General features: G+C 48.4%; 2 protein-coding genes across 3 annotated transcripts in view; both read left to right on the top strand.

Moving 5' to 3' along the window:
* Positions 1-1961: 1961 nt before the first annotated feature.
* On the top strand, positions 1962-9324 carry FITM2 (fat storage inducing transmembrane protein 2). The gene is made up of 2 exons (XM_005569072.4): positions 1962-2188; positions 4929-9324. Exons 1-2 carry the CDS (start codon positions 2016-2018, stop codon positions 5542-5544), a joined length of 789 nt encoding a protein of 262 aa, XP_005569129.1. The 5' UTR covers positions 1962-2015; the 3' UTR covers positions 5545-9324.
* Positions 1962-14705, top strand: part of OSER1 (oxidative stress responsive serine rich 1) — a 104129-nt gene continuing 91385 nt past the window's right edge. For both annotated transcript variants that reach the window (XM_065523188.1, XM_045362996.3), the window contains exon 1: positions 1962-2188. The gene's annotated coding sequence lies outside the window, so the exon portion shown is untranslated. The remainder of the gene's footprint in view (positions 2189-14705) is intronic.

Below are 14705 nucleotides of genomic sequence, written 5' to 3'. Positions count from 1 at the left end.
CCAAGATCAAAATATCTCGGCCTCCCAAAGTGCTAGGATTACAGGCGTGAGCCACCACGCCTGGCCTAAAATGCCCATCTCTTGATATGACTCTATATGTGTGTATTGGCTGGGTTTGTGACTTTGGAATAAATTTCTGTTGTTTAAAATTGAGTTTAGGGTTGGGCATGGTGGCTTACGCCTAAAATCCTAGCACTTTGGGAGGCTGAGGCAGGAGGATCACTGGAGCCCAGGAGTTCCAGATCAGCCTGGGCAACATAGTGAGACCCCATCTCTATTTAAAACTAAAGAAAAAAAGGAATAAAAATAAACTGAGTTTATAGTAATTTATTAGAGCTGCCACAGGAAAGTAACATTGGGGTAAAGGAATGAGTCCAAGGTTGGGAAAATGAAATAGACACCCAGCCCTAACCAGGGGTGAGGGGTTAGCTTTGTGATAAATTGAGCGACTGAGTCTCCAACACCTTCGTGTGACCTCCCTTAACCCCCAGCATCCAGCATTTTCATTCAACATGCATAGATAGCTGTTTTGTGTTTCTTTGTATGGTTTTTGAGACAGGGTCTCGCTGTGTGGCCTAGGCTGGAGTGCAATGGCACCATCGCAGCTCACTGCATCCTCAAATTCCTGGGCTCAAGCAATCCTCCCACCTCAAGACTCCTGAGTAGCTGGGACCACAGGCCTGAGCCACCACGTCAGCTAGTTTTTAAAATTATTTTTTGTAGATACCGAGTCTCACTGTATTGCCCAGGTGAAAATAAATTTAGAACTATAAACTTTAAATGTAACAATTGCACCAGGCAAGGTGGCTCACGCCTGTAATCTCAGCACTTTGGGAGGCCAAGGCTGGCAGATCACTTGAGGTCAGGATTTGGAGAGGTCAGATCACTTGAGGTCAGGAGTTGGTCAGCCTGGCCAACATGGTGAAACTCCATCTCTATTAAAAATAAAAAAATTTTAGCTGGGCATGGTGGCGCATGCCTGTAATCCCAGCTACTCAGGAGGCTGAGGCAGGAGAATCGCTTGAACCGGGAGGCAGAGACCTGCAGTGAGATGAGATCGCGCCACTGCATCCCAGCCTGGGCAACAGAGCGACACTATGTCTCAAAATAAATCAATAAATAAGTCAATAAATTTAATAATTGCAGAGCGTGGTGGCTCACACTTGTAACTGCAGCATTTTAGGAAGCCGAGGCAGGAGGATCGCTTGAGCCCAGGAGTTTGAGACAAGCCTGGACAACAAAGCAAAACCCTGTCTCTACTGAAATAAAAATAAAAATAAAAATAAATTAGCCAGGTGTGGTGGTGCCCGCCTGTGGTCCCAGCTACTCGGGAGGCTGAGGTGGGAGGATTGCTTGAGCCCAGAAATTTGAGGTTGCAGTGAGCTGTGACGGTGCCATTGCACTCCAGCCTGGGTGACAGAGAGGTACCCCCCTCTCTAATTAACTAAACAATAAATAAATAAATAAATAAATTAAATACAATAATTATTCCTAAGGAAACTTTATCTCATGTGCCTCTACCTGTACCAACGTAATGAACCCCTGAGTTCATAAACTAGCTTTTGGGAAAGGTTGATCTCTTGTCTCCGGCATTTTACAGATGAGAAAACTAAGGCTAAGACGGCAGAGGTGTCTCCGAGGCTCCAAGAAAGACCAATGATACTGTGACTACTGCTCCAATTCTCCAGGGCTACATTTATCCTCCTCCAGCCTCCAGCAAATACTTTCACAAGCGCTTTTTCCCAGACAAGAGCAAGACGCGGAGGCTCGGGGACTGGGAGCGGCTAGGAGAGCGCAGAGGACAGGAGCTCGGAGCTCGGGGACCAGCACGGGCCTGAGGCAGCAGCGGCCACCAGGGGGGGCGCGTGGGCTCCAGAGCCCAAGCACGCCTCAAGGGGTGGGACTCGCGGCGGTGCGCATGCGCTCGAAGGAAGGTGGAGGCGCAGGTCCGGGCGAAGGGCGATACGGTGGCCGAGAGGGCACGGAGCGGAGGACGGTGGCCGACGAGATCGGGCATGGAGCATCTGGAGCGCTGCGAGTGGTTGCTGCGGGGGACGCTGGTGCGAGCGGCCGTTCGGCGCTACCTGCCCTGGGCCCTGGTGGCCTCCATGCTGGCGGGCTCCCTCCTCAAGGAGTTGTCCCCGCTGCCCGAGAGCTACCTCAGCAACAAGCGCAACGTCCTCAACGTGTGAGTGCACCCCGATCCTCTGCTGTCCCCGCCAGAGCCGGCCCGCTGTCGCCTCGCCCAGGGAAGCCGGTGCTACCTGCCGTGGTGGACGAGTCATTGGAGGGAGGTCCTCCTCCTAGCCGTGACAGCAGCATCTGTACGCGTGTCACGCCTGGGAGGCCCCGGGGTAGCTGGTGTCACTAGCAGTTCGTGTTTGCAGACCCACTTTGGGCAGCCTGAGCTTGACTGGGCAGGTGGTGACGAGCGGGGTCGTGTGTGTCTCTGTGTGTAGGGATGTGGAATGGGGTGGGGACGAACCAGCCCATGTCGACACTCACCCGCCTCCCCGTGGAGTCAGGAGCTGATCCCTGCCCTGTTTGGGAGATGCCACCTCACCTCTGCCCTGCCTGCCTGTGTCAGACCCTGCACAGACCCCACCCTGCGTCAGATCAGATCCCCCCAGCGTGTGGCAGAATCCCATTACGACCGGTGGAAGAGCCTCGCCCCAGCCTGTGACAGGCAGAGCCCCCGCTCCGAGATACTCACAGAGGAGTGGAACCCCCTAGTCTGTGCCCTTTCCCCTGGATCTCCTTGGATCATCTCAGCCACTCAGAATGCATGGCAGTGGTCCAGAAAAGCAATCCCAGCTGGGCGCTTTGAGGCATCTCCTTAACTTCACCCATCCACTTCTTTGCTTGCTTGCTTGCTTGCTTTTTTCACAACTCCCGGTTAGAAAGTTTATTGCACAAAAACTCTGTTGCAGTCATAAAGGGAAATTCTAAAAGATAAAACTGCTCCCTTGATGTGAACCTAAGTGTTTTCCAGAATAAGTGTCTCCGGCGTGTCCTGAAAGTCAGCCCAACTTTGGTTATCTGCTTAAAACCCTGGTTCCTTTCACAGGCAGCTTCCTCAAATGCCTGACGGGTCTTGGCTCTGGCAAGATCTTCCTTATCAGTCCCAGTGAAGATTTTAGTGACAGGCCCGGGGGTGGTGCCTGAGAAGCCATTGGAACCTAGAAAAGAGTCCTTCTGTCCTTGGCCCACCTTCCTTCCTCACCCACCCTGAGAGGCTGGGCTAAGAATAGAGCAGGAGAGTGGTAGTGGCTGCAAGTCTCTGTCCTGGGTTTAGGTCAGCCGCCCTTTGTGAGCACCGGGAGGCGGACAAGGCAGCTGCTGCTTCCTCTGGCCTAGGTGAGCTGGGAGCCAAGTGGCCTGGCTGACAACACACCCCTGTTGTTTGGAGGTAGTCATGGATCCTGGAGTTTTGTTCCAAGCCTCTATGCTGATTAATGAGAGGGAACTAGTGAATCCTGGGATATAGGAGGGATCTTAAAAATCATTTGTTCCTCCCAGCTGTTTAATAGCTGAAGAAACTGAGGGTTGGAGAGGTAGGAGGTATAATAAGTGAGTGTCAAAATCTGAACCCGTGTCTTTGGCTTAAAGTAAAGCTCATTGTTTTAAGACTGTTTCTGCCATTAGGAAAGAACAAGGCTGGGTGTAGTGGCTCATACCTGTAATCCCAGCACTTTGGGAGGTTGAGGCAGGATAATTGCTTGAGGCCTAGAGTTCAAGACCAGTATGGACAGCATAGCAAGGCCCCAGCTCCACAAAAATAATAATTTAAAAAAAATTAGCCAGGCACATTGGCACACACCTGTAGTCCCAGCTATTTGTGAGGCCAAGGCAGGAGGATTGCTTGGGCCCAGGAGTTTGAGGCTACAGTGAGGTGTGATTGTGCCACTGCATGCAAGCCTGGGCGACAGAGTGAGACCCTGTCTAAAAAATAAAAATAAAAAATAAAAAACCACATATGGTATGGGAGAAACAGCATGAGCTTGGGGGCTGTCTAAACCGTGGTTTAATCTGTGCATGTTGGTTCTGTGAGTGTGACCCTGGCAAGGTACTGAACTTTCCTGAACCTTGGATTTCTTGTCTATAAAATGGAACAATGGCACCTTCCTCCCAGGGTAAATGTGAGTGCTCTACGGGAAAGTGAATGTGTGTGAAAGCTCCTGGCATTAGATGCTCAATTATTATTATATATTTTTATTATTTTCCTAAGTAAATAACATAGTGCTTGACACCGCAGATCCTGGATTTGAATCCGGCTCCTCCACTTTCGGCCTCCACTTTGGGTGGAGCACTTCCCTCTGTCTCAGTTTTCTTCTCTGTTAAAGGCAGATAATAACAGAACTTAACTCACAGAGTTGTGAATGGATTACCTGGTTAATACATTTAAAGTACTTACACAGGGGTAGGGTAGGGGAGAAGGGGAGGGCTGGGCATGGTGGCTCATGCCTGTAATCCCAGCACTTTGGGAGGCCGAGGTGGCCGGATCATTTGAGGCCAGGAGTTCGAGACCAGCCTGGCCAACATGGTGAAACCCCATCTCTACTAAAAATACAAAAATTAGCCAGGCGGGGTGATACGCACCTGTAGTCCCAGCTACTCGGGAGGCTGAGGCAGGAGGATTGCTTGAACCTGGGAGGCAGAGGTTGCAGTGAGCCGAGATTGCGCCACTGCACTCCAGCCTGAGTGACAGAGCGAGACTCTGTCTCAGAAAATAAATAAATAAATAAATAAATGAAGTACTTAGTAAGTGAAGTATATGGTAAGTACTTAAAGCATGATAGTTGCTATGATCTGTAGCTTTGATCGGTTTTCTCATCTTCCCTCCCCTGGCAGTCTAGAGACCTGAGTCCTGACATGGTGTCCTCTCCGCCGTGTTCCCTCTCTTCACTTCCACTTTCCTCCTCTGTCAGGTATTTTGTCAAAATGGCCTGGGCCTGGACGTTCTGTCTCCTCCTGCCTTTCATTGCCCTCACCAACTACCATCTGACCGGCAAGGCTGGCCTGGTCCTGCGGCGGCTGAGCACCCTGCTTGTGGGCACGGCCATCTGGTACATCTGCACCTCCATCTTCTCCAACATCGAACACTACACGGGCAGCTGCTACCAGTCCCCGGCCCTGGAGGGGGTCAGAAAGGAACACCAGAGCAAGCAGCAGTGCCACCAGGAAGGGGGCTTTTGGCATGGCTTTGACATCTCAGGTCACTCCTTCCTGCTGACCTTCTGCGCCCTCATGATTGTTGAAGAGATGTCCGTGCTGCATGAGGTGAAGACGGACCGAAGCCACTGCCTCCACACCGCCATCACCACTCTGGTTGTGGCCCTGGGCATTCTGACTTTCATCTGGGTGTTGATGTTTCTGTGCACAGCTGTTTATTTCCACAACTTGTCCCAGAAGGTGTTTGGCACCTTGTTCGGTTTGCTGGGCTGGTACGGGACATACGGGTTTTGGTATCCGAAAGCCTTTTCCCCAGGACTTCCTCCCCAGAGCTGTAGTTTGAATTTGAAGCAAGATAGTTACAAGAAATAAAAGAGTAACAGGGTGGGGACAGAAGGACAATGACTAATCGATTTTTCAAATATATATTTTGCTTAGTTATTTGGCTAACTTATTGATCCTACTTCAGAGGGAAAGTGTACCAGGCAGTTTTGGTGGGTAGTGCTGAAGTCTGGGGAGTGAGTTTAGTCCTCAGACTATTCTTGGCAACGTCACCAGTGTTGCAAGCACCACCATTCCCAGTTAGGCACTTTTTGTCCCTGGTAACACTCTTTATCTGGAACACTCCTTTTGTCCTTGGAGTGGGGAGCTAAGGCTCAGCAAAACGGCAGAATCAGGAAAACCTCTATGGTGTGGCTCAAGGGGAGCCCAGAGCCTTGGGACTCCTTTGCTGCCTTCTCCCTGGTTCTGGTAGTCTTTAGATTTTCATGGCTCTTACTGCTGTTACTTAACAGTATTTTCCGGCCGGGCATGGTGGCTCACACCTGTAATCCCTGCACTTTGGGAGGCTGAGGCAGGTGGATCACCTGAGATCAGGAGTTCGAGACCAGCCTGGCCAACATGGCGAACCTCATCTCTTCTAAAAATACAAAAATTAGCTGGGTGTGGTGGCAGGCGCTGGTAGTCCCAGCTACTCAGGAGGCTGAGATAGGAGAATTGCTTGGACCTAGAAGATGGAGGTTGCAGTGAGCCGAGATTGCACCACTGCATTCCAGCCTGGGTGACAGAGCAAGACTCCATCTCAAAAAAGAAAAAACAAAACAAAACAGTATTTCCCACTGGTCAATTTTGCATAGGCATCTGTTTCAGGCAGGGTTCTTTTTTTTTTTTTTGGGGGGACGGAGTTTCGCTCTTGTTGCCTAGGCTGGAGTGCAATGGCGCGATCTTGGCTCACCACAACCTCTGCATCCCAGGTTCAAATGATTCTCCTGCCTCAGCCTCCCGAGTAGCTGAGATTACAGGCATGCGCCACCATGCCCGGCTAATTTTGTATTTTTCGTAGAGACAGGGTTTCTCCATGTTGGTCAGGCTGGTCTCAAACTCCTGACCTCAGGCGATCTGCCCGCCTCGGCCTCCCAAAGTGCTGGGATTACAGGCGTGAGCCACTGCGCCCAGCTCAGGCAGCGTTCTTTATAACAACACCCTGGTGCCTGAAGGACATTCTCTGGTTGTAATATTTGTTTCATCCATGAAATGTTTATGACTTGTGATTAGCCACCAAAACAGGCCCTTTTAGATGCAGTGCCTCTCCGACCAAGTATTGGATGATTTGTACGTAGTGGGTTATGATCATTTTCTGTCCATGTTTCAATTACTATATGCTGGTTTTTTGGAGCAATAAGATTACTTTTTTTCTGTTTTATTTTGAGCGAATCTTTTACAGTTTTTGATAAGAACTATGGCATTTGTTCTTTGTTGATAAAACTCCTGGAAATAACTCACAACACCAGTGCTACACTCTGGCACGTGTAGGTTGTTTTGAGGGTTGGTTGGTTGGTTGGTTGGTTGGTTGGTTGGTTGGTTGGTTTAGAACACTAATGTGCTTGTTATAAACTAAACGCTGGGATTATGATCTTAAATTCCACCTCATGGGGCTGTTTTCTCTGTTAGCAATGAAACCTGGGCTGGGTGTACTGGCTTACACCTGGAATCCTGGCACTTTGGGAGGCTGAGGTAGGAGGATTACTGGAGCCCAGGAGTTTGAGACCAGCCTGGGCAACATAGTGAGAACCCAGTTTCTGTAAATAAATAAGATAATCAAACCAGAAAGCAGGCATTTTAGTAACAACCTGATGAATTGTAAGGTGAATCAGGGTAATTTTGCAGAATGCGTTCTTTCACCGACACTTCCCTGACCACGTATCAGTGGTATAGGCTGAACAGTGTGCCTCAGGGTCGTGTGCTGAGTGCATTGATCACTCTGCTGTGGCCTAGGGCATCTGTACCTTTTGGACAAGATTATGATAATTCAGAAGTGAAGTAAAATGCCTCCCTCTGATGGCAGAAAGCCAACCTGTTTGCAAAATCACCCTTATTAAAGGGTGGCATGGCTGTGGCTCCTCCCTCCTGTTACCTGCATCACCAACTGAATTAAACCAAACCATGCCTGGGCCTGTTGAACTGGTCTTGAAATCAGTTTCCTTTTTCTCTCCCCTTTGCAGCACTTTTCAGTTTCCAGCTTTGTCATTCTGTGGCCTTTGCTGTGACAATGCTGGGAAGGGTTAGAAATCCTGTCATGTCCATCCACAAAGGCACAGTTCCACGCCCTGTGATAAGATGTCCCCTCTTCTCTCCCAGACTGTCTCCTTAAGCCTTTCAAACTGAGCCCCTTGCTGTTGGGGTAATCACCCTTAAAGCCGCCTTGATGCCCCTCTCTCCAGTCAAGCCTCGTAGTAGCATTAACTGAGAAGCACTACACCTGACTGACTTCACGCACGCTTAGGTGGTTGAGGGTGAATCTTCAGCGTAAAATCTTTTACTATAAAGATATATTTTAAATATTTCATATCCCATCAAGTTGCAGGTTAACTTTATCAGTCACAATGAGTCATGATTTGTTGCACCCAAAAGGATCAGAGACACAGGTGATGAGCTATGGGAGGTGGCACCATGGTGCTTTGGAGGCGTTGGCAAGATGTGACCCTTGTTGCGTACACCCATAAGCCAGTGGTGGGAGTGGCCGTGGAGTAGATGGCAGGGGCTCGTTGAAGGGATTGAAAGCTCTCCTAGGCCAGGCACGGTGGCTCACACCTGTCATCCCAGCACTTTGGGAGGCCGAGATGGGAGGATCACTTGAGGCCAGGCCAGCCTGGCCAACATGGTGAAACCCTGTCTCGACTAAAAATACAAAAATTAGTCAGGTGTGGTGGTACACGCCTGTAATCCCAGCTACTCGGGAGGCTGGGGCAGGAGTATTGCTTGAACCCAGGAGGCAGAGGTTGCAGTGAGCTAGGATCACACCACTGCACTCCAGCCTGAGTGACAGAGTGAGACTCCATCTCAAAAAAAAAAAAAAAAAAAAAAGCCTCTCCTAAGTGTTGTGTTCAGCACTAAAAGGGAACAGGCACAGGGTGACCCCAGAAATTCATTTGTGACACTTAAATCTCTAGATATTTATCCCACGTGGGTCTGATTCAGGCTCAGCACTAAATTAATTCTATGTGGAAAGTGTCCATTGCAGAGCCTTCTGTATCGATGAGGCTTCCGCCACTTATCCATGCTTAGCCCCCTTGCCTTTTCCTTGGGAGCATGCTTTCTGTTCCTATGTGAGACAGCCTGACATAAGTGAAATGATTTGGGCTCAAGCAAACATGAGATGTGGGTTCATATCTTGGCAGTATTCCTGATAGCTGTGTGATCATGGCAAACCTTGTTTCCATTGTCTGTCAAGTGGAGACGATGAAGGGAAATGGGGCACGTAAAGTGCTCAGCATCTGTGCTTAGCAGGCTATAGTCTCCCTGCCTCCTTTTTCTTGAGTAAGCCTTTAGAACTTTCTGACTCCTTTAGAGAAGGCAGAGAAACGAATATATTTTGGGTGCCATTTGGAGTCTGGGTCTTTTGTTTAAACTGTATTGTGTTGAAAACTGCCTGTCACCCCCAGGCTCTGGGGGCATCTGTGATCATAGAATACTGCCATGCTTATTTTGCCTCTGTATGTTGAGATTAATTCACTGACGCTTCATTTTCCATGTGCATCTGTCATAGTCTGGGTACCAGACTGTATTTAGAGAATGACTTTTGCCACTGTTATATACACACAGATCGTGTGTGTAAACAAGCAAATGAAAGTAAACTGAGATAATGAAATCCCACATTTCAGCGTTTTGTGTGTTCTTTTCTAATACTCTTAAGGAAGTACAGAGCCCAGTAAACCTCAGCCCACTTGGTCAAAGTAGGTAATTCTTTCTCAATTTAACTTGTCATATACAGGTTATTTTATGGCTAGAGTTGCTCCTGTTTTTCCCCCAGGTCTTGTAACATAAATGCGTGTTCAGGCCGGGTGCGGTGGCTCACGCCTGTAATCCCAGCACTTTGGGAGGCCGAGGCGGGCGGATCATGAGGTCAGGAGATCAAGACCATCCTGGCTAACACGGTGAAACCCTGTCTCTACTAAAAATGCAAAAAATTAGCCGGGTATGGCGGCGGGCGTCTGTAGTTCCAGCTACTCGGGAGGCTGAGGCAGGAGAATGGCGTGAACCCGGGAGGCGGAGCTCGCAGTGAGCCGAGATCGCACCACTGTACTCCAGCCTGGGCAACTGAGCGAGACTCCATCTCAAAAAAAAAAAAAAAAAAAAAAAAAAAGCGTGTTCAGTCATGTATTTCTTAGCTTGACTTACTCCTTCCCTCTGTGCCACTTTCGTGTCTTACAGTCCTGAGGCCAGGATCAGCCAGACTTGGGAGCAGTCCTCTTGGTAAAAGGTGAAGTAGGCCTCACAGAAGCAACACTGAAGAGCACTTTCAAAGTTTACTCAGATGAGGTCACCTTAGCAAGTGCTTTGTAGCCCTGGAGGCCTGTTCACATGTGAGAGCTTCTTGTGCCTTTTAGTGCCCACTCGTTTGTCAGCCTGACCTGCTTGGCACGTCCAGGAAGTGTCTGTTGAAAGCTCCGTGGTTCCAGGATTAGAATCTCCTCCCATTGCAGAACTTCCCTGTTCAGATTCCTTCGGCAGCAACAAACCCTCCTTGGGCTCCCACCGTGAGCTGGGAGCTGGGGTGGAATGATAAACTCCCCTCTTCATGGAGGTTATGGTTCAAAGTCCATCCTTTTGTAGCTTAAGCTGTGTGCTGGGGTTGCAAAGTTGAATTTGGTCCATCTCTGCCTTGGAAGAGTTTTCCCTCTCGTGGAGAAGAACCAGTCCCGCCGTAAAGTGTTCTGAGTGTCGGGGCAAGGTCAGGGCCAAGAACATAGAGCAGGGAACAACCAGAGGCCCTGGAGAGTCAGGGAATATTTTCACAGAAGGCCGCAATTCTTTGGGTTTTGATGGATGAGGAGGAGTTCTAGCAGTTAGGCAGAGAAAGGAATCCACGGCAGTGGGGACAGCACACACACAGGCACATAGATATGTTACCATGATTTTTATGCGGACATCCATTTTCAAGAAGCCTCACTTTCCTGTCATTTTTAAAAGCAGCTGAGATTGGAAGAAAGGCAGCCTTAAAGGACTGTGAGTGGAGATCATAGATACTCCCTGCTATAACATAAAGAGCACTCAGTGCTGTGGTTTGAATGTATTTTCCAAAGTTCATGTCTTGGAAACTTAATCCCCAATGCAACAGCATTGAGAGGTGGGACCATTAAGAGGTAATCAGGTTATGAGGCCTCTGGCCTCATGAATGGATTAATGCCATTACTTGGAGAGTGGGTTTGTTACCATGAGAGGAGCATCCTTATAAAGGGTGAGTTTGTCCCCCAACCCCCAAAATCTTTAACCCTTTTGCCTTCCACTATGGGATGATGTAGCAAGAAGGCCCTAGCCAGATGCCAGCTCTTTGATCTTGGACTTCCCAGCCTCCAGAACTGTAAGAAATAAGTCACTATTCTTTATAAGTCACCCAGTCTATGGTCTTCTGCTATAGCAGCACAAAATGGACTAAGATGCTCAGCTGGAAGTTAGAGCACCTGGCTTTGAGCTGGGTTTGAACTGGGTTCTGCTGCTGGTTTTTCCACTCATTTGTGTGACCTTGAACTAGTCACTCAGTGTCTCTGGGTTTCAATTTCCTCCTGTAATAAACGATGGGAGTGGACTGTATAATCTCACCAAGTCTTCGAATCTTTTCTACTCTGTTTCTCTGTTCTGCTTGATGAAAAGTTCTTCCCAAGCTGACTATGGCTTATATTTTTGGAAACAACATGAAAAGAAACTCCCACTCACAGCTGATGTGGCAGCTGGTTTCCTGGTGAGTGATGGGGGAGCAGACCTCTGGGTGCACTTTGTTGCAGCCCTGCCTCCTTTTTTTCTACATCAACATACAAATGTAGTTCAGGCCTGGTTGCACGTGTTCACATAGGTTTACTGGACATGGGGAGCTGGACCTAGTTCCCAGAGGAATAAACTGCAGAGGTCTTATTTATTTATTTATTTGTAATATTTATTTATTTATTTGTAATATTTATTTATTTATTTGTAATATTTATTTATTTATTTGAGACAGAGTCTTGTCTTACCCAGGCTGGAGTGCAGTGGTGCCATCTCGGCTCACTGCAACCTCCGCCTTCTGGCTTCAAGGAATGCTCATGCCTCAGCCTCCCGAGTAGCTGGGATTACAGGCATGCACCACCATGTCCGGCTAATTTTTGTATTTGTAGTAGAGACGGGGTTTCACCATATTGGCCAGGCTGGTCTCGAACTCCTGACCTCAGATGATCCACGCGCCTCAGCCTCCCAAAGTGCTGGGATTACAGGAGTGAGCTACCGTGACTGGCCTTTTAAAAAGTCTCCAAAATAAAAATACTTTTGATAACTGTCAAGAAGGTAGGTTCTGTTAGGAGAAATTCTTTACAGTTTAAACACCTTTAGAAACTGTCCCAGAAACCTCAAATACAGTCTCTGGGGAATTTTAAAGTTGAACACACACAGAGTACAGAAAACAAGTATTCTCATACTTTAAAAGGGGAGGTAAGTTGGTCCCACCTGTTTAGATGGTGACCTAGTAGTAGGCTGGGTGCAGTGCCTCACGTCTGTAATCCCAGCACTTTGGGAGATCAAGGCCAGTGGATCGCTTGAGGACAGGAGTTTGAGACCAGCCTGGCCAGTATGGTGAAACTTCGTCTCTACTAAAAATACAAAAAATATTCGGGCGTGGTGGTGCGCGTCTGTAATCCCAGCTGCTTGGGAGGCTGAGGCAGGACAATTGCTTTAACCCGGGAGGCAGAGGTTACAATGAGCCGAGATCGTGCCACTGCACTCCAGCCTGGGCAATAGAGTGAGACTCCTTCTCAAAAAACAAAATAAAACAAAACACACTTAAAATATGTAGACCCAGTGATTTCAATCTAGGGATGTGGGCTTTAGAAATGCTTCAAGAAGTGAGCAAAGCTAAGGACAAAGGTTTTATTACAGCTGGCTGTAAGAGTGAAAGATTATCAAGAACCTAAATGCCAATCAGTTAGATAAATTATAGCAACTCCATTTTAGTGATAAATGCAGTCACTGCAAAGAATAAGTGATCTTACCATCACAAAGAAGGTGAAGAGGAATAAAAAGAGTAAGTGGTGGCCGGGTGCAGTGGCTGAAGCCTGTAGTCCCAGCACTTTGGGAGGCCAAGACAGGCGGATCACGAGGTCAGGAGATCGAGACCATCCTGGCTAACACAGTGAAACCCCGTCTCTACTAAAAGATACAAAAAACTAGCCAGGCGAGGTGGCGGACGCCTGTAGTCCCAGCTACTTGGGAGGCTGAGGCAGGAGAATGGTGTAAACCCGGGAGGTGGAGCTTGCAGTGAGCTGAGATCCGGCCACTGCACTCTAGCCTGGGCGACAGGGCGAGACTCTGTCTCAAAAAAAAAAAAAAAAAAAAGAGTAAGTGGTATATGTCTAGTGTAGAACCTGGAGGCAGAAAGCCCTGGGCTCATATTGACTAGAACTCATAGCTGTGTGTCCTCGACCAAGTCAGTGTCTCTGAGCGTCAGTTTCTGAAGCATGTGGTGGGGTTAATAGTGCCTCAACTTACTCAGCTTTCACTGCCCCAACAGCTGAGGAGCACCAGGTGTACCAGGCTCAGTGCTAGGCACAGGGGATACACCATTAACTCAGAGAAATACAGACCTGCCCTCAGTAGGTCTACAGTCTAACTGGGCATAGACAGTGAAAGGAGAGACCCCAAAGTGTGCTGAGGGTCAAAAGCAGGTGTTTCCCTAATCTACCCTGACACTGTTACCAGCTCAGGCAGAGATGGTTTATATAAAGCATTTAGACAAGCAAAGGAATGGCGAGATTAACATGGACTGCGTTCGTTTAAATCCTGACTCTGCCACACTCTGGCTATTTCTTAACAAGTTCCTTGACCTCCCTGGGCCACAGTTTCCTCATCTGTAAAATGGGTGTTAGAACTTAAAGGGTTGTGAGAACTAAATGAATTAACACTTATACTCAGAACAGGAACTAGTGAGGCCAGGCATGGTGGCTCACGCCTGTAATCCCAGCACTTTTGGAGGCCAAGGTGGGTGGATCATTTGAGGTCAGGAGTTCGAGACCAGCCTGGCCAACATGGGGAAACCCCATTTTTACTAAAAATGAAAAAAAAAAAAAAAAATAGCCGGGCGTGGTGCTGGTGGTGGCTGCCTTTAGTCCCAGCTACTCAGGAGGCTGAGGGACGAGAATCACTTGAACCCAGGAGGCAGAGGTTACAGTGAGCCGAGATTGCACCACTGCACTCCAGCCTGGGCAACAGGGTGAGACTTGGTCTCAATAAATAAATAAAAAAATAAAATAAAAAGAACAGGAACTAACGCATGGGAGGTACTAGATAAATGTCTTTCAAGTGCTCAGTAAGTCTCTGATGTGCCACCAGAACCGTAACTTACTTTAAAATCAGGGGGGAAAAACCCATGCATATGACTTTTAAATTTTAAAGACTCATGGGTAGTCAAAATGTACTGTCAGGGTCGGCTCAGTGGCTCATGCCTGTAATCCCAGCACTTTGGGAGGCCAAGGAGGGTGGATCGCTTGAGCTCAGGAGTTTGAGACCAACCTGAGCAACATGGCAAAACCCTGTCTCTACTAAAAATACAAAAAAAATTAGCCAGACATGGTTGTATGCACCTGTAGTCCCAGTTAACTTGGGAGACCGCGGTGGGAAGATGGCTTGAGCCCAGGGAGTGGAGGTTGCAAGGAGCCAAGACTGCGCCACTGCACTCCAGCCTGGGTGACAGAGCGAGACCCTGTCTCAAAAAAAGAAAAAAGTGTAGTCAGTGAATGGCCGGGTTCCAGTGCTCCAGCATGGGAATGGAGTTTCTGAGACTCTGCAGTCTGGTTTCGGGGTTCACTAGGGGATGAGGGAGAATAAGAACTGTTTTTCAGGAGAGCTGTAAAAGGAAAGAGCACATTGTGTCTGTGGTGTCCTTTTGGCTTAAGTAGGTCCCCATCTTGTTTGAGGTGCTATCTGCCCAAAGGTGAGCTAAGAGCTGCCTGGCATTGGTTCCTGGGCTGGTTAGTTTTGGGGACCAGGCTGGGGACCTTCTCACTGAGCCCTGC

This window comes from Macaca fascicularis, chromosome 10 (genome assembly GCF_037993035.2).
Source record: "Macaca fascicularis isolate 582-1 chromosome 10, T2T-MFA8v1.1".
NCBI classification, from domain to species: Eukaryota; Metazoa; Chordata; class Mammalia; order Primates; family Cercopithecidae; genus Macaca; species Macaca fascicularis.
The sequence above is the reverse complement of the archived record's forward strand: the minus strand, read 5'-3'. Positions and strand labels throughout refer to the sequence as shown.

What these genes read in the sequence shown, in the direction of transcription:
- FITM2 (XM_005569072.4), top strand. Translation starts at nt 2,016, where the DNA reads ATGGAGCATCTGGAGCGCTGCGAGTGGTTGCTGCGGGGGACGCTGGTG. An exon ending in AAGCGCAACGTCCTCAACGT is followed by an intron (nt 2,189 to 4,928) that starts GTGAGTGCACCC and finishes CTCCTCTGTCAG; the next exon opens with GTATTTTGTCAAAATGGCCT.